Here is a 23,092-nt window from a genome sequence, read left to right as displayed (position 1 = left end):
GAGAGAGCAGTGTGTCATCACAGCTTGCCTCTCTGGATATTTATTAACTATCTCCCGAATCATAGATCTTCAGAGCTGGATGGGAACCAACCAACCTTCTGGTCCAACACATACCTCAGAAAGCATATCCACTATGACTAGAATTCTCCTGGAAATTCAAGTCAAGGTCAAGGCCCCATTTTCCCTAGACTCTATTCTTTTTTCTTTTTTTGGACAAAGGGGACAAACCACTGTTTGTTCAAAAGGATGCCCATCACACACACCATTCTTCATCGCTCTTTGGGTGATATTTGTGTTCTGTTCTGCATCTCCCAAAGCCCTTATCTCTGCTGGTGGCATCTTGCAGAGATCACTGATAGATGCTTAACCAATCCTTCCTGTACTCATGATGCTCTTCATCTGTGTACGGCGCTGTAACCTCCTGTGTCCCTTCCTATATCACTGTACTCATCTTGATGACCAACTTTCCATCAGTCATTTTTGCTCTGTCCTTTTTAGTCTAAAGAGATTTTCCTAAGCGCAGAAACTAGGATGGGTCTGTGATTCCCACAACCTGAAGGCTCCCTCCAATGGCTCAGATTACTACCCACTCATGCCTGCACATCCTGGGTGACTCTTCTCCAGGAATAAGGAATGAGGTGGCAGTCCTTCTAAACTCAGCCCTTGTCAGGCATCACCTATGGTGATGTGTTCAGTCTGGGGCACAACAGTGTAAGAATGACACTGATACTGGAGAATATTCAAAAGAAGGCAACCAAGTTGGTGAAGGTCCTTGAGTACCTGTCCTATGAGGATCATTGAAAGAAAATAGTGAATGGATGGTCACTTCATTATTCTTGGAGAAGGGTAGGCTAAGACAAGCAAGCATGGGTGGGTGGCAATCTGAGCAGTATTCAGAGTGCCAGGCCTGGAGTCAGGAAAACCTGAGTTCAAATCGCTTGGATGCTTACGAGCTGTGTGACCCGGGGTGAGTCACTTGACCCCGTTTGCCTCAGTTCCCTCATCTGTGCAATGAGTTGGAGAGGAAATGGCAAATCACTCTTGTATCTCTGCCAAGAAAACCCCAAAGGGGGTCAAGAAGAGTCAAACATGACTGAAAGTGACTGAACAACAACTTATGTGGCATATAGATTGTCTGGACATTGTAGTTTTCAGGTGGTCTCCTCCATTAGACACTAGCCTCCCTGACAGCAGGAACTGCCTTTTGCCTTTCTGTGTATCCCAAGCACTTGGAGCAGTGCCTGGGCCATAGCAGATGCTTAATAAACGTTCATTGACTCACTGACTGACTTCTTCTCCTTCCTCAAATACTTTTCATGAACAGCTGTTTTCCAGCTGCATATGATAGGAAGGGTGTTCAGTAGGGCTGTTTATGCTGCCCTTCAAGGACTTTTGAGATATTCTGCTGAATGGACTGATGGCAGGAAGACGCCTTGTTGGAAGAAGGCCAGGAGTGCTCTACGGAATCAAATGGACAATAAGCCCCTTGGGATCTTGTCTTCACTCAGTTTTCCCATCAACTGTGAAAAGGAATATGTGTGGTCTGCTGTGGATCATTGGTGGTGAAAGCGTGCCTGCTCCCTCCTAATGCATGGAAAGATAGTTCTGTCAAAAATACTATGTAGTTGGGAAAACAGATATGTAGGCTGGCAGACAGTGCTCTCAAGGTCCCCATCCCCCTCTCTCCAGTTTAGCTAAAGTACCCTGGCTCTTGTTGGTGGTCTTCCCTACTAGCCTCAGCTTCACCAGAGACACTCTTCTTTCTTCTGACACTCTTCTCCCAGATCTGGGCTAGTCTATTCTGCTCTCTGTGGACCCTGCTCAGAGGTCGATCTTCCAGGGGAAGGCTCAGGCAGAGAGGGCACTGATTCACCAAAGGACTGCCTCTGCCCTGAGTGCAGGTTGCTCTTCCACTCCAGACCAGCTTCCCTTCCTCCATCGCTGGTGATAGAGACCAAACTTATCTCATTATTTTGGGGAACAAGCTCCAGGGTGAGTAAACTTCCTTTCTACTCCACCAAGCCTCCACCCTCTCTGCCATTGGTGGTATTGGAGAGAGGACAAGAGGACTGAGAAGTCAAGTACCTTGCCCAGGGTCACACAGTCAGTACATGTTGGAGGTGGAACATGAACAAAGATTTTTCTGGGTCTAAGGGTGTCTATCTGACCACTCTGCAACCGTGCCCCTCACTTCTAAATGTAGAAATCATCATCAAAGGAAAACATAAGGCTCTTTCATCTCTGTGCCCCAAGTTTAAGAGTTAAGGGGACTATCTCGTACCAAGAAGTTTTCATCCCAGTAATGAGCCAAATGAACAGGGTCAACCTGAAGAGCCAGCAGGTGGAGGGTTTTCCCCGTGAAGTACAAGAATTTTGCTCGAAGATCAATGCAGCCAATGCAGAAGGGCTGCATGCTCTCCAAATGGGCCAGAGTTCTGTGGGCCACAGTCCGCTTCAGGTTGAACCAGTCCTGCAAGAAGCGCAAAGCTGTGAGATGAACCCGAATGCAGGTCAGAGTGGGACCCTGCTCCCCAGCATTGTCATGGGACCTGCTTCCATATGTGCCACTTGAGAGCTTGGCTACTGCCCTAGAATGGCCTAGTAAAACATCTGGACTTGTTTCTTACTGGATTTGAAATCTGAGGAATACAGACTGGAGGTGAGAACAAAGCAAGACAACATCTCAACAAATACAGAAAGAACACAAAAAGGACCTCACCTCTGTGCCTCAGTACCCCCTCCCACGGACCTCACAGCATTGGTCCTCATTCTTGAGGTCCTTGTTATTATCACATGGTCATATCTATGGCTCTGCCCCATGACCAAGGAATGCTTGCTCTCCTGTTGGGCAGGGTGGAATAAAATACTTAAATCAAATAACAAACCCTATGGCTGGGCTTGAAGGAAGGGACACCACCCATGAGAAATGGGCCTCTGTGATCAGCAGAAGTCCAAGGATGGGTAGAGAGAGGCTGAGTGAGGCAGAAAAGTCAGAGGCTTTTTTCTCTGCATCCCTCTGCATTCTCAGATCCCTTTCTGTCTAGGATCACTAGCAGGGCCACCTGGGTCATACATTGTACATGAGAAGAAATGCCTCAAATGGCAGGGGAAGATTTTTGTCCCCTATAGACTTTTGCTCCAAAGTTGGAGATGAAATTGATCTATTTAATGTAATAGATTCGGCTTTAGCAAACGGATGAACATGACAGCCTTTGTGTGAAATTAGCTCATTCCTTGGGAGGAGAAAGGGTAAAAATGTCTTATAGACCAAGACTTGGAACTGGAAGGACCATAGGGAGCAGCTCCACAGACTCCCCAAGCTGGAAGGGCCCTGGAGAGCAGCTCCTCAGACTCCCCAAGTTGGAAGGACCCTAGGGAGCAGCACATCTGACTCCCCAAACTGGAAGGAATCTAGAAAGCAGCTCACAGATACCAATGTTCATGATCTAACCCTTTCCAAGTATAGATGAGGGAGCAGAATTACAGCAGTGAGGTCACTGACCTGAAGTCACACAGCTTATAAATAAATAGAATGTGGATTTGAAGCTAGACCCCTCAACTTTAAATCCACAGCCCTTTCCTCCAGAAGGTGCTGTAGTAGGGGCACCTGTACGCAAGTGCCTGGAAGGATGGGCTGCAAAGCTAGCAATACAATGGTCCTGAGAGGAGCCCCCATATTCAGTGCCCAGCCTTCCACACTGATTCCTAAGTCAAGAGAGCTCAAGGCCTTGCTATCATTGGGGGGAATCATGGCTGGCCAAGAGTACCCCAGAAGAGGAGAGCAATGGGAAAGCTGGAAAAGCGACAATAGAAACTCATCTTCCCAGACCTCTAGGCTGGCTTTGCTGTATCTAGATGCAGCTAGGTGACGCCACAGGGCACAGAGCATTGGGCCTGGAGTCAGCAAGACCTGAGATCAAGTCTGACCTCAGACCCTTCCTTGATGGGTGACCCTGGGCAAGTCACTTCAGTGCTGTCTGCCTCAGTTTCCTCATCTGTAAAATGGGCAGGGGGATAGGCAGCCTGCAGGGACCAGTCCTAGGCCCCTGCAGAGGCCTCTTAAGGTTTTGTACTAATTACCCATTCCCGTTTGGTGAAGTCATTGGTATCCAACAGGTAGTCAGCCAGGATTTTTTCCCATGTCCCTTTTCTCATTTCTTCCTGCAGAGCTTTTTCCTGATTATACTGAATTATGTCCAGAGAGAGTTCAGCCAGTTTTAACTTGACCTTGGCAAGCTTCCTCATCAGGGGAGTGCTGATGTTCTGGGTCTGCAACAGCAAAGGCTTTTGTAAGCACAACCCGGCACCGAGACATTCCTTAGCTGTAGCCCTGTCACCCAGTGCTTCGTCATCAATGGCACTTGTCCGGTCCTATGCCCTCTCACTCTCCCTTCCAGGTAAGAAGACCTTCATTATTCCACTTCTTCCATTAGCCAATCAATCAATCCATCAGCATTCCCATGTCCCATGCCAAGCCTTGGGAGAAAAGTGAGACAATTCCTGCCCTCAAGGAACTTACTTTCTAGTGGGGAGACATGCATATGTGAACATACGCACATGCAGAGGTAAATGCAGAAGAAGTACCAAGGTCACAGAGAACAATTTGGGGGGAAAGCCATTAGCCCCTGGGATGTTTGAGAAAACTAAGCATTCTAAGAGGCAAAGGCGATGAGGGAGGGCATTCCAGGCAGGGGACACAGCCCATGGGAAGAGAAAGAGAATGGACATGGAATGTCACATGTGAGCCTCTGAAAATGAGAATGATCAATGTGATAGGGAGCCCAGTGTGAAGGGTGTGGTATTACATGTAATGCTTGAGGTGGTAAGGAGCCATTGGTGCTTCTGGGACAGGGGAATGGTGTGGCCACATCTGCACCAAGTGAGGAAAGCCCTGAGCTAGAGAGGCCATTGCAGTAGTCAAGAGGTGATGAGCTGAGCTAGAGTGGGTTATGCATGTACCCATTCTCTGGATGCATGGGTCTGGCCATGTTATCCTGATGGGGTGCTGGGTGCTTGTGCTTGGACCCTAATTCTAACATAACATTTCTCCTCAGCCTCTGCTTGGGTGCCTGTGCCTGGACCCCAGTTCTAAAATCACATCTCTCCCTAGCTTCAAAGCATTGGCCCTAGAACATTCTCTCTAGTTCAAGGGCAGCATGCCTTAGGAAAACATTTATCTCTCCTCCTGACACTGCAGCCAGCTACACTTACAGAATGTATTAGTTTGGAATCCTTGTGTATTGCTAATTGGCTGTGCACGGGACATAACAATATTTACTACTTTGACCTTCCTGATATGTATCCTAGAAACAGTCAAATGTATACTCCCTTACATTCATCTTGTCTAACAAGACATTTGATGGAAGCAACCTGGATATCTCCAGCCAGCCCTGACCTTTGGTTGACTTAGTGATGTTTCACAGTCAAAACCACACCCCTAAGATGCCCTGTCTTGGGCTATTTCCCAGTGAATTCTGGGTAAGATATCTGCGCAATAGATACAAAAAGTGCATGTTCCTTTAAGAACTGACCACCCCTTAACCACTCCCTAATCCCACACCAAAACACCTAATTGACGGGTTTCACCCCAAATCTCATATTTAAACTTTCCCTATAGCACTATAAGGTTGCAGTTTCCCTAAGAACTCTTACCCACTATAAAGCATAATAAATCTTTGCCACCTTGACTTAAAGAATGTTTGAGATCGTGAATTCATTCCAGATGGCCTCGACCCTCTCCAGTGCTTGGGTCTTTGAGGGGCACTCTCTCTCAATGACTCCATCTGGGAACTCCAGTCCTGGGGTTCCTGGACCTGAGCTCCCTCTTCCCTCAACAATCCTTTCCTCAAAAAGCTTCACAGGCTCCCACTGTTAATCAGATACCCTCCAATGTCTTCTCCTCTGGTGTGCATTAGAGAGATCACAAACTTTCTTGAGCCTCCCTTTACAGGCAATCACTCATGATTTCTCACACATTCTGTACTCTAGTAAAACTGGAAATTCTGTCTCTGCCTCCATGTCTTTGCTCAAGAGGCCCGTAATCTTTGAATGCTTTCATTCCTGATCTTTCCCTTTTGGAATCCTTAGCTTCTTGCAAGGCTCAGCTTATCACCTCATTGAGGGGCCTTGTCTGACTTGCCCCAACTGTTGGCCACCCCCATTATCCTGCACTCATTTTGCACATATCATCTTACTTGGGAACATGCTGTATCCCTCAGGTAAGCTCCTGGAGGGCAGATACTCTCACTTCTGTGTTTGTATCTCCAGCACATGGAGAGGGCTTGGCATATGGTGAGTACTTAATCAATGCTTGCTGATTAACTGACTTCTTAAAAAACATTAGGTGATAAACTTATCAGTAGGTCTTACTTAGTATTGGGACCCACATTTGCCCAGGTCTCCTGGGTGGGGGCTAGGAGGCAAGAGAGTAAGAAAATCCCCCCAAAGTGCATTTGGGCCTTTTATGAGGGAAGGTTTACATTAAAAAATTCTCACCATGCATCACAGGCTGTCAGTTATGTATGTTTGCATCTTACCTGCCTACAAGACCGTGAGCAAGCAGGGACCATGTTTTATCTAAGCACAGAATCTCCCCCACTGCTGAGGGCAGAACCCTATTCACTGTGGGGGCTTATTCAATGCTCAAAACAATTCATTGTTTTGTTTCTGATGACAGCAGTTCCACAGAACCATCTTTGGGAGAGAGTGGCCATTAACTTCCCTGAAATTCTGATTTTTGTCATGGAACCTAGAGCTACAATATGTGTCCAGGGCATGTCCTTTGACTCTTCTTTGTCCTATATTCTTCTTTCCTTTACATTTCTCCTCAAAAGGATGGGGCCCCATGGATAGTGCAGACATTTGGCCAATATTGAGAGGATGCAATCTGCTGTCAGGAAACCTACTCTCTGAGTGTGCACCTATCAAAGGGTCCTAAAAAGTGGGCACTGGAGGGTAGTTCTTACCTCAGTAAGAGGCAGCAAGGACTGAACGTTATAAAATATTTCTTCCAGATACATAATAGCTTTCTGGGTCAAGTTATAGGCTTCTAAATAATAGCCGACCTTTGTTTTGTCATCAGCCTCATATTTGGCAAATAACCTTTAAAAAAAGAAAGATAGGTAGTACCAACTCTGAAGGCAAAAGTAATACTTTGCTCAGTTACCCAGGTGACCTACTAAAACTCTAACACTGAGTCACATAAATAATGTTTTCTTCTTCAGTTAATCTATGCATTACATTTTTGTAATTATTCATCAATTTCATCTCAGTTATCAGTTTTGTTGGAATTTTATTGGGCAAAAGTTTCTGATAGCTGGTTTTTTATTTCTTCTTTAATTGTTGTGAATTATTTTTAATTTTTGATACAGATATTTGGTTTTCCTTTCTCTTCTTTTTAAGGTGAGCTAACTTTCTTTTACTATATTTTTATAAAGTTCCAAGTTTTATCAATGAATTCAGGTGTTATTTTATTTTTACTTTTTGCTTTCAGTTTTGTTAGTCTCTTCTTTGATGTTCAGAATTTCTACTTTGGTGTTTAGTTGGGTTTTTTGGTTTTCTAGTTTTATTTGTGTGACCAGTCCATTGATTTGTTCTTTCTTCTGTTGATTAAGGTTTCCAGAGATATGCATTTTCTTTTATGGAAATTGAAAATTGCTGTGAAATTGAAAATCTATACCTCACTTTATTTTATATTATTTATTAACTGAGAATGTATTTAATCACTGGAAATCAATATTTGTGAATCAAAGACTTCATTGTTAAGTCCTCAGTGGTAAAGTTTGTAAATATTTAACTCCTTATTCTTATGGGCTACAGCCTGACCATAAAGACTCAAAATGTGCCAAATTTTGCTCCCCAAGGAAAGAGGGGAAGAAGATGAGTGAACATGGTCATGGGATGTTTGCACCATGAGATATTCCAGAGCACATTAGCCAACTCTCCCTTCTCTGAGTCACACCAAATGTAATCCCATCCTCTATCTCTGTATCAGACCAATCACAATTTTAATTTAGATTGTATCATCAACTGTATAAAAGAGCTGCTCTGCCTGTCAGAAGGGTCCCTAGCTACTGATGAACCTTGGATCCTATTTATTGACAATTATTACCCTTGATCATGCTTGGAATCTTGTGACTTTGTTTCTCTTTCTTGCAGATTTTTATCATCATACTGCTTTAATTGTATCCCATATGTTTTGGCATATTATCTTTTTGTTATCATCTTTCATGAAATGTGCTACTGTTTCTATGATTCATGTTTTTATTTAGCAATTCTTTAGGATTAAATTACTATCTTCAATTAGTTTTAATTCTTCATTCAGAGGTCCTTTACTAAATATAGTTATTGTTGTAGTGTGATTAACAAATTATGTGATAATATGTTTTTATGTGACTGGTTAAATTAAGTTTTTCATTTTGGAGGGTAAGGTTTTTATGCTTTGACACACTGTCAATATTTTAAAGGTGCCATGAATGACTAAGAAGTATGTAAACTTTTGATTTCACATGTATAACCTATATCAGATTGCTCAATTATCTCAGGCAGAGGGAAGGGGAAAGAAGGGACAGAATTTAGAACTCAAAAGTTTTTTTAAAAAGTTAAATTTTTTTACATCTAATTGGGGGGGGAGATAAAATATTATTTTTTTAAAAAGTGCACATACTTTTTTTCTATTCCTTTTCATCAGTTTCCAGAGATCTATCATCTCTAATTTTTCTAAAGTTCTTATCTTTTTAAATTTTTTTATATTCTTCTAGCTTTGTGACAGGTCCTCTGCTTTTATAGTTTTAATACCTTTCTCCCTGCAATTTAGCTCACTCTTCCTTTAAGTATTTAGATGTGATGCTATTTTGTGCATACATATTAAATATTTATATTTGTTTATTATCTATGGTGCCTTTAACCATAAGTAGTTTCTCTGATTTTCTCTTTCCATAATGTCCATATGTACTATAGCCTTATCTGAAAGCAAGATTACTATTTTTAGTTCACCTGAAACGAATATATTCTGCACCATCCCATCATTTTAGGTCTATGTGAATCTTTATGTTTCAAGTATGTTTCTTATAAATAGCATACTGTTGGACCCAACTTTCTAATCCATTCTTCTAGCCTTTTCTGTTTTATGGGTGAGTTCATCTTATTCACATTAACATGCAATGATTATTCATTGTATATTTCCTTCTAACTTTTCCTCTTGTACTTTCCTCTGTTTTTGCTTTCACCTACATCTTTATACACAAAATGGAGGTAAAGGAAGAGTTTGCCTATCATTTGGGACCAAGAAATGAAATGGTCTGTTTGTGCTGTTACCCCTCTTCTCTTCCCTTTGCCTGACCCTCCCACAACAGAATTTTACTCTTTCTTGCTTTCTTTACAGCCCTCTCTTCACATCCCCTACTCTAACACTGCAGCCAAGAAGCTGAATAACTGCAAAGGAATGAGTAGAAGAGGAAACCTGGAGGCCTAAGGTCCTAGCTATGGGAGACAGACATGGTCACAAGGTGAGAGGGGGCACATGAGCCAGGCAAGGCAAAAAAAGATGGCTCAAGCTTTGGATCACACTGAAGCCAGGGTGACTTTGGATGCTTCCAAGGGGGCAATCTTCTTTCCATCACACACACACACACACACACACACACACACACACACACACACACGCATGCACGCACGCACGCACACACGACCCCAGACAGAACTCACCTATTGATCTTCGCAGATTGGAGGATTAGATCCACACAGTGGTCTTTATAACCACCATCAAAAAAAGTTTTCTCGATTTGTATCAGCCTGTAGTTGATAGCCTCTAGCAAGTATGAAAAGTCCAAAGGATCATCTCCAGCTGAGTCCAAGACAATGTTCAGCTGAATTTCTGCACCTCTGCAGAGGAAGAAACAAAAACCAAAGAGAAAAGCAACACCCCCCCAAATTTTCTTTTGGGTCTTTGCAAACACCAACTTATTATTCCTATTACAAAGGGTTTTGAAACTTTTATGCCCCCAGATCCCCAGTACATCTTCTCCACAGCAATTGTGTCCTTTTAAATGGCCAGGTGCACCAGTCACGGAGCTGATCATTTTTATTAAAATAATCATCTTAAAAACCTTCATCTTAGAAAAGGTAGATTGTTTTCTGAGGGCTAAAACATCCCATTTCTTGTTTTCACTAGGATGAAATGTGCAAAAGGTACATTTAATAAAGGAAACTCTTCCAAGGCATCATTACTTATTCTTGAAAGAAAAGGAAACTGACAAACTTGGAAGTTCATTGCAAAATCTGGAACTGTGAGGAATGATTGTTACTCATCTATTCTCATTCCATTCCACAGGCATTTGCTGAGCTTTTACTATGTCACCAGGAGCTAAAATTAGGAGACAGACTGGAAATAGACTGAAGCACTTACATTCTACTGGGAGGAGACAACAGGTATATGAGTAAATAAGTGGATAGCAGAAAAGAAAGTAAGTCCTTGCAGGAAAGAGTATTCATGAGTGAGGAGATCAGGAAAGGTTTTGTGGAGGATGGAAGGCCTGATTGGGGCTTGGAGGGGAGCTAAGATGGACCTGGTGCCCACTGGAGCAGAAGTCCATGTGTGTGGTGGCTGCTTGACTCTCTAATTGATAAAAGAAAAGGTGAGGAATATCTCATCAACTGTAAGAGATGATTAAACTTTTGTTTCCACAGAAATCATGTGATACATAATTTATGAAACCTAAGGAGTCATACTTTTGGCTACTGTAAGAGATAAACTGATTGTAGTAGAAAGCAGTGAGGGATGTAGCCCAGAGGTTGAGAGCAGACACTCTCTGTTCTCTGGGCAGGCCTTTTTTCCCGTGTAAAAAAACCTGCCAGGCCACATGAAGCTCACTAAGGATAAGGCCCTTTAACCCAGATGATGTCTTAGGTAATGGAACTTTTCTTACAGATATCCTGGGTTGAATCTTCAACTCACACTTCTGTCAGCTCTTATTAATTGAGGAAATTCCTTTCTCATGCTATGGAGATCGTAAAATCTGAGTGATGCAGACATTCTGCGATGAGATCAAAAGTATTTATGGCTTGTCATTCCTTTACTAAATAAAGTATAAAGAGAATGAGGATGAAGGGGGGCAGGAGCTGAAATGTGGAAATGAGAGCTGTAAACAGGGGTGGAGACCCACATGGAGGTGGATTATAGGTGTTTCCAGATAGGCTATAGGCCCTGAAATGCCCAGCCAATGGGGTACAGGGGAGGGAAGTGGAAATCAGGATAAGACATAAAAGGCTTTGGAATGATGAGGTCAGAAGCTGGACTGTAAGGGGTTAAGAAGAGAGTGTGAGGAGAGAGAGTAGAAGCACCTATTGGAGATGCCTCTTTCAGGGAGTTTTGGTAGAGTGGACAGAAGAGATATAGGATAATAGAGATGGAAGAAGTGAGATTTTTGAGCATGGAGGAGACATGGTATATCTTCAGGCAGTGGGTAATGTCACTATACAAAGAGATAAATGAAGCAGGGGGCAACCTGTTGGAGGAGACAGGATGGAATGGACTAACTTGAACTAGTAGCAGGGTTAGCCTTGGCAAAAAGGAAAGCCAACTCATCATGTGAGATTGGGGTGGGAGGAGAGAGGGGCAGAAGGCACCTGAAAAAAGATGAGGAAGATGGGAAAAGAGAGCATTCACAGCAAAGAGCCTTAACTTTTTCTGTAAAATATGAGGTTCTCCAAGTTCTCAGCTAGGAGAGTGGGGGGTGAGGGGAGCCATGGGAGGTCTGAAGAGTGATGAGAAGCTTTGGAAGAGCCACTGGGGAGGAGGGGAGAGAGAGCTGATAAGACAGCTATTCATATGAAAATATTCAATTATCCAACTTTGGCTCATTGTTACTCAAATTCAATCAAGCGTGTGATGAAATGTTTGTATTTTTACTAGACCTGTGGGCTGTGCTCCAGTGGGGCACAACTCCAGGCTATCTCTACTGATGGTTCACACTGCCCTGCCTCTCCTAGATCAACCACCAGCTTCTCAGTCTGCCCTTCCCTACCCCAACCTTCTGGGATGCCAGGAATGGCCAACTCCTCCCTCAGGCTGGTCCCAGTCCCCCAACACCTAGTGCCACTTCCTCAGAATTACCTTGTCTAGCCTTGGTCCATGACTATTTCGTACATACTATGTGAGACATGAACATGTTGTCTCTCCCTATAGACTTGTAAACTCTTTGAGGTCAGGCAGTGTTTTATTGATATTCAGAATCCCCAGCAGCTAGCCCGGAGAAGGAGGAGGGTGTTGTAACAATTTGGCTAGCTGCTGTTGTGGGGTAAAAGACCAACACAAGCCCAACAACAAGAATGCTGCCAGCATAGGTTCTTTTGATCTGCTTTACTAAGGAAAGTAACATTAAGGGGTTAACAATCTCAATTTAATCGAACATACGAGGATCATTCACTTAGTTCAGGGGGAAAAGCCAGAACCCTGAACTTCAGAGCAAATACAAACAAATTAAAAACATCAACAGACAGACCTTGTCTGATTCAAATCTCAATGCATAGTTACCAGGTTTTAACAAAGTCCAAACATCTGGGTTTACAAGCTGGGGGGCTCTTAACTACAGCTGCCCAGAGTCTTCACATCAGCACACCACCAAGAGTGAGAGCCCCAAGCAAATAGCTCTTTTTTCTCTTTTTATACACTCTTTAGCTGTCATCAGATGTCACCTGAGTGACAAGAACTCAGGCTCCTACTATTGACTCTTGTCTTAGCAACTCCCCTTAGGACCCTGAGGGCTTCATGCCCACATAGGCTTAGAACCTAGTAGATAGGGGTTTGGGCCTGGGGCTTTGCACCTAGTAAGCCCCAATCAAAGACACTTAATTAATCATTCTAAAACAGTAAAAATGTCCCAATTTAATTTCCAATACAGAGGAGAACCACAAGGGGAGGAGGAAGAGGAGGGTCTTTCAGCCTTCCTCCAGAGCTGTCCATCTCCTTGAATGATAAAAGGCTTCTCCACACTCAATGCTTTGCCCATGACAGTTGCAAGTCAGGAACAATGGGAATTTGGCCTTCCCCAAGTGACCAGAAAGCTGCCTTCCTCATATGAAATCTGGAGGGTCCTGCTCTGTCCTGAGGTCTCACTCAGTGACCTCATCAGGTCTTGCCATAGGCTCCATGATCCCTTCTGTTCTACAATCCAGCCCTAGGTTCTCCTTCATCATCAGTTTGGCCTTTTCAAAGGAGACATCCCAGAGACATCTCAAAGCTACCAATGTCCAAAGCTAAACTTGTTATCTTTTGGTCCAAACCCATATGTACTTCAAAAGTCCCCATCATCTAGATAGTCCTAATATCATTCCTCATTCACACAACTCCAGATCAAGTTCATGTGGCACTTCCAAAGACACAAGCTCTTTCCTGAGGCCCTGGGTAGTGAGAAGCATGAATTTCTCCCTCTCAAAGTTGTTGCTCGGTCATGTCTGACTCTCCATGATTCCATTTTGGGTTTTCTTGGCAAAGACACTGAAGTGGTTTGCCATTTTCTTCTTCAGATCATTTTTACAGATGAGGAAACTGAGGCAAACAGGGTGAAGTGACTTGCCAGGATCACCCAGCTAGAAGGTGTCTGAGGCCAGAATTGAACTCAGGAAGATGAGTGTTTCTAACTCCAGGCCTGACACACTATCCATGGGGCCACCTGGCTCTTCTTCCCCTAACTTCTCAAAGTTACTTCATATTTATTTGTTTGTACTTTGTAATTCTATGTGGATACTTTGTATTCTGCTAATAAAATGCAGAGTGGTTACATTTTGTTTTTGTTTTATTCTCCCCCCTCATCAGGCTTGGGCCTTCCAGGGCTTCCATAGAGCAGGTACTTCAAAGTATTTTCCGAATTGAATGGAATTCAGTGCAAGTGTCGGTGGCCCCCACACCCTTCAGGGAGCTCACAGTTCTTGACCTCTAACCACAGTGACCTTTACCTTCTTTTGTCTCCCCTGCTGTGTTGGTAACCAAAAATGGGCTCCTTAGCACTTAGTCAACAAGTGCCCTTGACTAGTTTGGCTTTTTCCCCTGAACTGAATGCTGTTTGTATGTTGGACTGGAGTAAGCTTGTCGGCCCCTTCACCTTGCTTAAGCTGATTGAAAGAACCTGTGCTTTCCCCGGCGTACCTTACACCCCCGAAGAAGCCGGATGGTTAAAAATAGCTTCCGTTGGAGCCAGAGGCTGCTACAGCTACAGCCACAGCCGAAGCTGAAGCTGCCGGTAGCAGAGCTGGCCTACGGGAAGAAGCTGAACAAGGACTTGGGGCCAGTGGGTAATCTTTTTACCACAGAGGGGAAGCATGTATATGATTTTGCTGTACACCATCATGCTTCTCTGTGGCCTCCTGGTTACTCTTGTGTGGCGTACTTATTGGGCCTGGAAGCTTTTGATCAATATGTCAAAATGGGGATGCTGGTTCATGGGTTGGTTACTGTGGAGACTAAATATATGCTTTGATTCTTCTGCCTCCTACTTTGAGAGTTTCTTATATCCAGCGTTTCCGAACCTTTCAGACATATATATGATCCTCTTTGAAATTATAAACTCTGCCCTCCTAATACATTTGGTGATGTTAAACCTGAAAATTTGGTTGAAGGAAACAACAGAGCTAGGTGATAGAAAAATCCATGTTGTTTATTATTTTCCCTTAAAGCATAGCGGAGCTAGCTTACTTGTACGTACAAGGAGTCAGAGTATAAACTCTGGCTGCCTGAACAAAGCAATGAGAAAACTTATATACGTTATTTTAGCAGAGCTGGCAAGCCTGTATGACCTCATTTTTATGACCCCCATGTATGTTTAACCATGATACAAGAAGAGGATTTTCCTTAATGAAATAGATTGTAAATACAACAAATTAGATAGTTGTCAAAGTGTCAATTGGATTTGTAGCCCCAGGATCTCTGTGTTTAATTGGCCATTAACATTCCACCACATAGTATATGCCCATAAAATATTAAGATAAGGAAAAGTCACATAATTCAAGATAGTGTCTGGGCTCAAGGTTTTCACCCTTAATGACCATGGACAGAGCAAGAAATGCTCCATCTGGATTTGTTGATACAAGAGAACAAAGAGACTGTTAGGATCAGGCTTTTCTTCTGGTTAAGTAGTTCAGGCCCTGAGTCTTATTGAAATTACAAAAATGATATAAAATAGTATAATTTCCACAGTGATGAGGATGGGATCACTAGGTATAAGATCTCTATTTAGAAGCAGAAGAACTTCAGAGGAAGAGATGAATATCCCAGGGTGGGAGGATCCATTTTATTCCTCCCTAGCAAAAGAATTGGCTAAAAAAGCTGGACCCTGTGAAAACTGGGAACCAAGGCTACGCAGAGGAGATCCTAGGGATTTGGAAAGGTGTTTACAAGAAGTTGGGATTCAGTCAGGGGCATCACTATCTAAGCAAAGCTGGATAGTGTTATCAGCCTACCGGCTAGTATACGAAAGATTGAGATTAAGTGAAAGAGATAGGGGTGCTCCTACCGCACGGCAAGAAGGGGAATCTCAGATAGCAGGAGACCAAACTGACTCAAATGAGAACTTTTCTATTAATGTGGCTAGGAGCAATAGGAAACCAAATAAGCCAAGAGTGCATTCCAACCCAGCCCAGACCGAGTCTAACTGCCTGCTTTGTCCTTGCCATGGTGGCAGGGGAAGTGAGTGGGGGGAAAATGAGACAACATTAGGGGCTGAGGCACAAAACACTACCAGAGTTCAGGACGTCCCTCGCACAGAGAATGGGAGATGGTTAAATGATCAGACAAGGGCTCGACCCATACAAAGGAGGAAGACAGAAACCCGAGGTGAAGATTCAGTTACAAGGGAAATTCAGGAAGATTTCTCACCGCAAGAGGTCACAGATATTTTGAGTAGATTCAGCCAAAGAATAGGAGAACCTTTAATATCTTGGATGGTAAGACTCAGTGATCAAGGGGCCAGTGGAATAACAGTAGATAGGACAGACTGTATGAGATTCATAGGTATCAGCCATGATCCTCTAGTTCAACAAGCTTTTAGGGAACATCATCAGCAAGGAGATGGTGATAGCAGGACTACTCTGTTGGTGTTAGCTGCTGTGGGATGCAATAAGAGATATGCTACTGATTCTATGTGGCCCACTGAGCACAGACCCTGGTATTCACTTAGAGATTGTATCATGAGACTAAAGGAGGAGGTAATGAAGACTGCTATCATGATAGGAACTGCAGATAAATATTACAATGATCCAATGGGACTGCCTCATAGGAATTTAATAATTAGGACAGCTCCCCCTGCTTGTAAAGAACTAATTTTGAATTTGTTACTTGGGGAAGTAGGGAGCTGTCTTACAACAGCGGTTCCGAACCTTTCAGACATATATATGATCCTCTTTGAAATTATAAACTCTGCCCTCCTAATACACCTGCACAGAGCTGTCTTCCATAATTGGTGGGCCTCCAACACGCAGACTTGGGAACCATCTGCATAAGGGAGATCTTTGGGTTCCAGCCCCACGGGGACTGATGGAATCACAAGGGAGACAGTTACCAAGAGAAGAGAGACCAAGATAGAGCTCCAGGGAATGCCCACCTGCCCACAGGGGGTGGATGGGAAGATGACACTCCAGAAAAGGAAAGTTAGACTGAGCAGAGGCAGGCAGGAGGAAAGCCAAGAGAGCTTTGCTGGAAACAACACAGAGAAATAACCAGGAGTGGTCAATAGTCACTAAAGATATAGAGAGTCCACAGGAGGACTGAGAGATCCCCCTGGGACTTAGCACATCAGCGCTTCTGGATCAATCCCCAGTTCCAAATGGCAGCATTTGAAGATAAAACTCAAGAGGGTGAAAAGTGAGTGGGAGGAGGAAATGGAGTGTGGAGGTACCCGGGACATTGCTGGGACTATGACGGTGAAAGGAAGAAGGGATTTTAACAAGAGCTAGAGAGAATAGCAGGACCAGGTAATGACAGAGACACCCCAGCTATGTTTGGAGGCAGGGCCAGAGCTCATAGATCAGGAGAGACCGGGGAGAGGGAGAAGGAGAGGGAGAGGAAGGGAGGGGGAGAGAGAGAGACAGAGACAGAGAGAGACAGAGAGAAGAGAAAGAGAGACAGAACGACAGAGACAGACAGAAAGAGAGGAGAGACAGAGACAGAGACAGAGAGAGGGGGAGAGAGACACACAGAGAGACAGAGACAGACAGAGAGACAGAGAGAAGAGAAAGAGAGACAGAACGACAGAGACAGACAGAAAGAGAGGAGAGACAGAGACAGAGACAGAGAGAAAGAGAAGAGAGACAGAGAGAAGGGGAGAGAGACACACAGAGAGACAGAGACAGAGAGACAGAGAGGAGAGACAGAGAGAGGGAGAAAAAGAGGACAGAGAGAGGGAGAAAAAGAGGACAGAGAGAGGGAGAAAAAGAGGACAGAGAGAGGGAGAGAGAGAGACAGAGGAAGAGAGAGACAGAGAGAGAGAGAGAGAGAGAGAGAGAGAGAGAGAGACAGAGAGCAAAACCCATTCAGAGCCAGAGATGGAGCCTTCCTGACACTCCTGCCTGGCTGTGGGGTAGGGAAGGTGGTTGCCACAATGGCAGAGAATTTTCTCAGGAATATCACCTGGCCAAGAAGCTCAGTGCTTTGAGAAGGGACCTGTGAGCCTGTCAGGAACCATAAAAGAACCAAAGAGACATTCTGGCAGATTTCCCTCTGATCTCTCAAATGCTTTATTATTGGAAGAAGTTTGTGTGTGAAGAAAGTGTGGCCCCAACCTGAGCTGCTGCTATTACCTGCTAAAAACTGGCATTCTGCCACCCAGCTTTTGTCTCGTGCAAAAAGCATATGAGATGTTGTCTCTCTTCACGGCATTCCTGCGGGGAAGTTACCTGGCTTCCAGAGATGTGGCTAAGAACTTCAGGGTGGGCTTCCTGTTAGGTCTTTCTTGGATCAGAGAGAGGAAAACATCGATTGTCTTCTGGATAATGTTAGGAATCTGGGGACCAATAAGACAGTTTGAGTTCATTTGGGCATTTGGCCCAACAAAGAGTAGGTTTGAGAGTGGGCAAGGGTGGGGCAGGGGAGGACTCAGGGGAGAAGGATTCAGGGGAAGATGGAGCAGGGGAGGAGGACTCAGGGGAGGAGGACTCAGGGGAGGAGGGAGCAAGTTTCAGGAGCTCCAGGCCAGCAGGAGCAGCTGTCTGTCCTGGAGGTGGTGGCCAGAGGGGCTGGAGGGCATCTGGGAGATTTCTTACTAGAGATTCTCTTCCTCTTTCTTGTGCCAAGAGGGTCTCAATCAGTGCTATTGTTGAGTAATACCAGAATTCTTCACTTCCTCCCAGGACCTGGGCCTTCTCAATCATTTTCTTGGCCTGTTCATATTTTAATTCTTTCTTTGCAAGTTCAGCTAGAAGGTATAGGCTCTTTGCCTCTGCACACACATCCTTGAGATCCTAAAAAAGAGATATATACCCAGGTACATAGGCATAGGTCAGAAGCCTACACACACACACACACACACACACACATACTCATTTTGGTTGTTGAAAGCTTGGCCTCCATTGTGAACTATTCACAGTAGAAGACTTATTACTTCACCAAGAAATTCTATGAAATGCTACATAAAGCATGAACATCGAGCAGCATTTCTGGCCTTTCCTAGGGGAGGAGATGCTCCAGGACTCCCTGGATTTCTTAAGTCCTCCTGGCACTGCAACCTAGAAACCCCACTCAGCTTGGCTTTCCAGGTTTTCAGTTAGGAGCTGCTGCCTGCATGGATCCTGGCTCTGGAGAAGTCTGGAGAACTGGACTGGACTGGACTGGAGCATTGGGGAAACCAGTGTTTCAAGGATCATTCCAGGCCATGGTGAAACAGTTTTGCCCAAGTGTGGTTGAAGATAAAAAAAAGCCAAGATCTCATAAATTATTGCTGCCAAAGAGCCAAAAGGATCTTAAGAAACAAATCTCTCAAGTCATGACATCACTGTGATGTCATTGGTCCTCTCTGAAAATGAAGGGCCACCAACAACACCTACCACCACAACCACCACTACCTTGGGGGACGAGGGACGAGGCAGCTGGAGGGGCTGGAGGAATTCCTCTACAATGTGCCTGGTGGTCATGTCAGCTTTTTGAACAGTGATGAGATTGGTTAAAAAAAATACAACCAATTGAGCCCCCAGCTGCTAAGTCTTGCTATGAACACAGCAGAACGGTCTTGGGACAGGCAATACAAAGGCCAGAAGACTGGACACAAAGGTCATTTTTACTGAGGGACCTCCCTTTTTTATTCCTGGCTTTACCAAAAATCCTTGTCAGAAGCAGTCAAGGCAAACTTCTAAGATCTGGGCAGCCTCCCCAGGTAGTTAAACCTCCACCCAAATCAGTGTTTGGTGATTTAAAATTTCTGGTGGCCTGGAAGCCTTGAATTCTGACAAGTAAATTGACATCCTGAGAAGAAAATCTACTCCCAAATTACAGAAATTATCAAATGAAATATGGACCTGATGGGGTACTTGGGTGATTGTGCTTGGACCCTAATTCTGACAGCCTCTGCTTGGGTACCTGTGCCTGAACCCCAATTCCAAAACCACATCTAGTTCTAAAATCATATCTCCCTAGCCTCAAAATACTGTCTCTCTAGCTCAATGGCAGCATGCCCCAGCAACACACTTATCTCTACTCCTTCCTCAGGTGGCAGCTGTGCCTATGTACTTCCTGTGTACTGATAATTGGCTGTATACTGGGTCATGACAATATTCACTACTTACTGACCTTACTGATACGTATCCTAGATATAGTCAAATGTATATTCTCTTACATTTATTTTGTCTAACAAGACATTTGATGAGAGCCACCTAGATAATCTCGGTCAGCCCTGACTGTTAGTTAACTTAGTGACATTTCACAGTCAAAACCACTCCTCCTAGTAGCACCCCCCCAGGCTATTTCCTAGTGAACTCTGGGTAAGATATCTGTGCAGTAGGTACAAAAAGTGCATGCTTCTTTAAGAACTGACCACCCCTTAACCACTCCCTAATCCCACCCCAAAGCACCTGATTGACATGTTTCACCCCTAAATCTCTTATACAAGCTCTCCTTGCACCCCTCTAAGGTTGCAGGTTCCCTAAGAACTCTTGCCCGCTGTAAATAGTAATAAATCTTTGCCACTTTGACTTGAAGAATGCTTGAGATCGGTGAATTCATTCCAGATAGCCCTGACCCTCTCCAGTACTCAGGTCCTTCAGGGTACTCTCCCTCAACGACCCGGTCTGGGAACTCCAGTCCTGAAAACTTTATTTTTGGGATTCCTGAATCCCTGGGTTTTTCTCCCTCAACAGACCCATGACCCTACATCATGACAGGTAGAGTTATTTATGCAGGAGACAGAGACCCTTTGGAAGCCACAGTAAACTTTCATGGACTGGCCTGTGGAAAATAGGCTGGTTATTTGTTGATAATACAGCTGGATGTTGATAAACTTGAGTTGTCTTGATGAAGACTTAATGGTCAGGGTCAATGTCACGTGAAATGGAAGCCCTGATGTAAATGAGGAAGCCGACCTGCTCAACCCTGTTACTTTGTCCCAAGCAGTTCCCCCACTATGGCAAATGCTTGTTGCTGCTTCTGCTGCTGCTTCTGCTTCTGCTGCTGTTGCTGCTTCTTAATGAACGGAGGAAGGGAGGAAGGAAGGCCTGGGCAGCTTGAAAGCATTTTGGTTTTGGGTGCTGGTCATTCTGCCATAGACGTCTGGGCTTTCTAGTCATCAAACCAAGTCAACAATCATTTCTTGAGAACCTACTATGTGCCAGGAACTGGGCTAAGCTCTGGAGTTACAAAGAAAGGCAAAACCAGTCCCTGCTTCATGGAGTTCACAGGCTAATGAGGGAATCATCATGCAGACAACAAGGTATAAACAAGGTTAAGTGAAGGGTAATCACCTGAGAGAGGGCCTTAGCATTCGGGGGACCAGAAAAGGCTTCTTGTAGAAGATAGGATTTGAGCTGGATCTTGAAAAAAGTCAGGAGAGGCAGGAGGTAGAGATGAGAAGGGAAAACACATGGAGCCCACCTCCATGGAGGGGCTTCTTGTGTGAGGAGCACCAAAGAGGCCAGTACCACTGAACCAGAAAATGCAGAGGGCAGCAAAGCATGAGAAGACCAGAAAGGGAGGAAGGGGTCAGATTTTAGGTACCTTTAAACACCAAACAAAAGACAAAGAATTTGACGCTGGAGGTGACAGGGAGCCATGGGGCTTTATTGAATGGTAGGGTATGTGTATGTGACAAGGTTAGACCTGAACTTAAGGAAGATCAATTTGATAATTGATTGGATTGGAGTAGAGAGAGACTTGAGGCAGCTAGTGGGGTGCCATAGTGCATAGAGCACCAGGTCTGGAGTCAGACTCATCTTCCTGAGTTCAAGTCCAGCCTCAGATGCTTCCTAGCTGTGTGACCTTGGGCAAGTCACTTAATCCTGTTTGCTTCAGTTTCTTCATCTATAAAATGAGCTGGAGAAGGAAGTGGCAAACCACTCTGGTATTTTTGCCAAGAAAACTCCAGATGGGGTCACAAAGAGTCAGATAGGACTAAACAACAATTGTAATAGTCCCAGTGAGGAGATAATGAGGGCCTGCACCAGGGTGGGGCAGCGTCAGAGAAGGAGATGTATAGGAGAGGCCATGTAAGGGTTCAAGCTTGGGTGACTGAGAGGAGGCTGGTGACCCCCATGGTAATTAGGAAGGTAGGAGGAGAACAGGGCTTTGGGGAAAGAAAATTAGTTCAGTTTTGCACACGTAGAGTTGGATTTGTCTAGGACATTCAGTTCAAGATATCTGAAAGGCAGTCAGAGATGGGAGACTGAAGGTCAGCAGAGAGCTTGGGGCAGGAAACGTAGATGTGAGAATCATCAACATAGAGACAGTTATGAAATCCATGGGAGTTGGTGAGAGCTCCCAGTGCTCCCAGCAGATTAAAGGGAGAAGAGAAGAGGTCTCACCACAGAGGTCCAGGTGACATCCATGGTTAATGGGTGTGACCCGGAAGAGGATCCAGTAAAGGAGACTGAGAAGGAGTGGTCAGAGAGGCAAGAGGAGAACCAGGAGAAAGCAGGGTCCCAAAAACTGAGAGAGAAGAGAGGATCAAAGCAGAGGTGACCCTGCACAGAGGTCAAGAAGAATGAGGGTTGAGAAAAAGGCTGCTGGATTTGGAAAGAGCTGCTTCAAAATAAGATTGGAAGCCAGACTACAGAGAACTGAGAGAGACAGGAAAGGAAGTCAATCAGTCAAACAAGAGAATAACCCTTTTCACTGTCCTAAACACTGGGAAGTCAAGGCTGGATTCATCCTTTATCTCTGATCTACAACCTCATGTGAGAAGCTTCTCCCCCAATGGCCAAGAGGAACACTCTGGAAAACTCACTTTCAAGCATAACAACGAATTGGAGAGATCTGTGCCCCACCTACTACCCCTCCCCCAGAGCGTTGGTGAAGAGTCATGTGACTCACCCGAAAAGCGACCTGGGCTTCGGCAAGGAGCAGCCACGCAGGTTGATACAAGTCCATCTGGAGAAGCACTTCAGCCTTGTACATCCACAGGTACGGGAAGGAAATACCCTGGAGTCCTTTCCCTGTCTGCTCCTTGATCTCTAAAACCTGGAGCACAACACAGCTCTTCAGAACATTCGCTTTTGGAAATAATCACAGCTAACATTTCTAGGGAGCCCACTATGTGCCAGGCACTGTGCCAAGCTCTTTACAATTGGTATCCGATTTGATTCTCACAATGATCCTGGAAGTAGGTGCTATTATCACCCTCGTCTTACAGATGAAGAAACAAGAGGTAAACAGAGGTTAAGTGACTTGCCCAGGGTCACGTAGCTCGTAAATGTCTGAAGTTGGATTTGAATTCAGGTCTTCCTGACTCTAATGTATCTAATATACCTCCTAACTGCCTCCAACCAGAAACACCAAGGAAAGGGCCCAAACAAAAATAAAATGTGACAAAAGTAGGCAGGATTTGGCACCAAAGGTAGCATGTGCTGAAGACCCTGTTTGATCCTTCCTAGTTGGCTAAGCAAAAGAAGGCCTAAGTTTGTGAAA

General features: G+C 44.5%; 1 protein-coding gene across 1 annotated transcript in view; it reads right to left on the bottom strand.

Annotated features, from left to right (window-relative positions):
- LOC118828741 (cilia- and flagella-associated protein 46-like) overlaps positions 1-23,092 on the bottom strand; it is a gene marked incomplete in the record, with an annotated part of 65,796 nt that overhangs the window by 38,319 nt on the left and 4,385 nt on the right. The window contains 7 exon segments of the mRNA XM_036735585.1: positions 2,282-2,470; positions 4,081-4,269; positions 6,966-7,101; positions 9,706-9,882; positions 17,884-17,990; positions 18,250-18,447; positions 22,499-22,645. Coding sequence (XP_036591480.1) covers positions 2,282-2,470; positions 4,081-4,269; positions 6,966-7,101; positions 9,706-9,882; positions 17,884-17,990; positions 18,250-18,447; positions 22,499-22,645 — 1,143 coding nt within the window.

This window comes from Trichosurus vulpecula, chromosome 8, assembly GCF_011100635.1.
Source record: "Trichosurus vulpecula isolate mTriVul1 chromosome 8, mTriVul1.pri, whole genome shotgun sequence".
Taxonomy (NCBI): Eukaryota; Metazoa; Chordata; class Mammalia; order Diprotodontia; family Phalangeridae; genus Trichosurus; species Trichosurus vulpecula.
The sequence above is the reverse complement of the archived record's forward strand: the minus strand, read 5'-3'. Positions and strand labels throughout refer to the sequence as shown.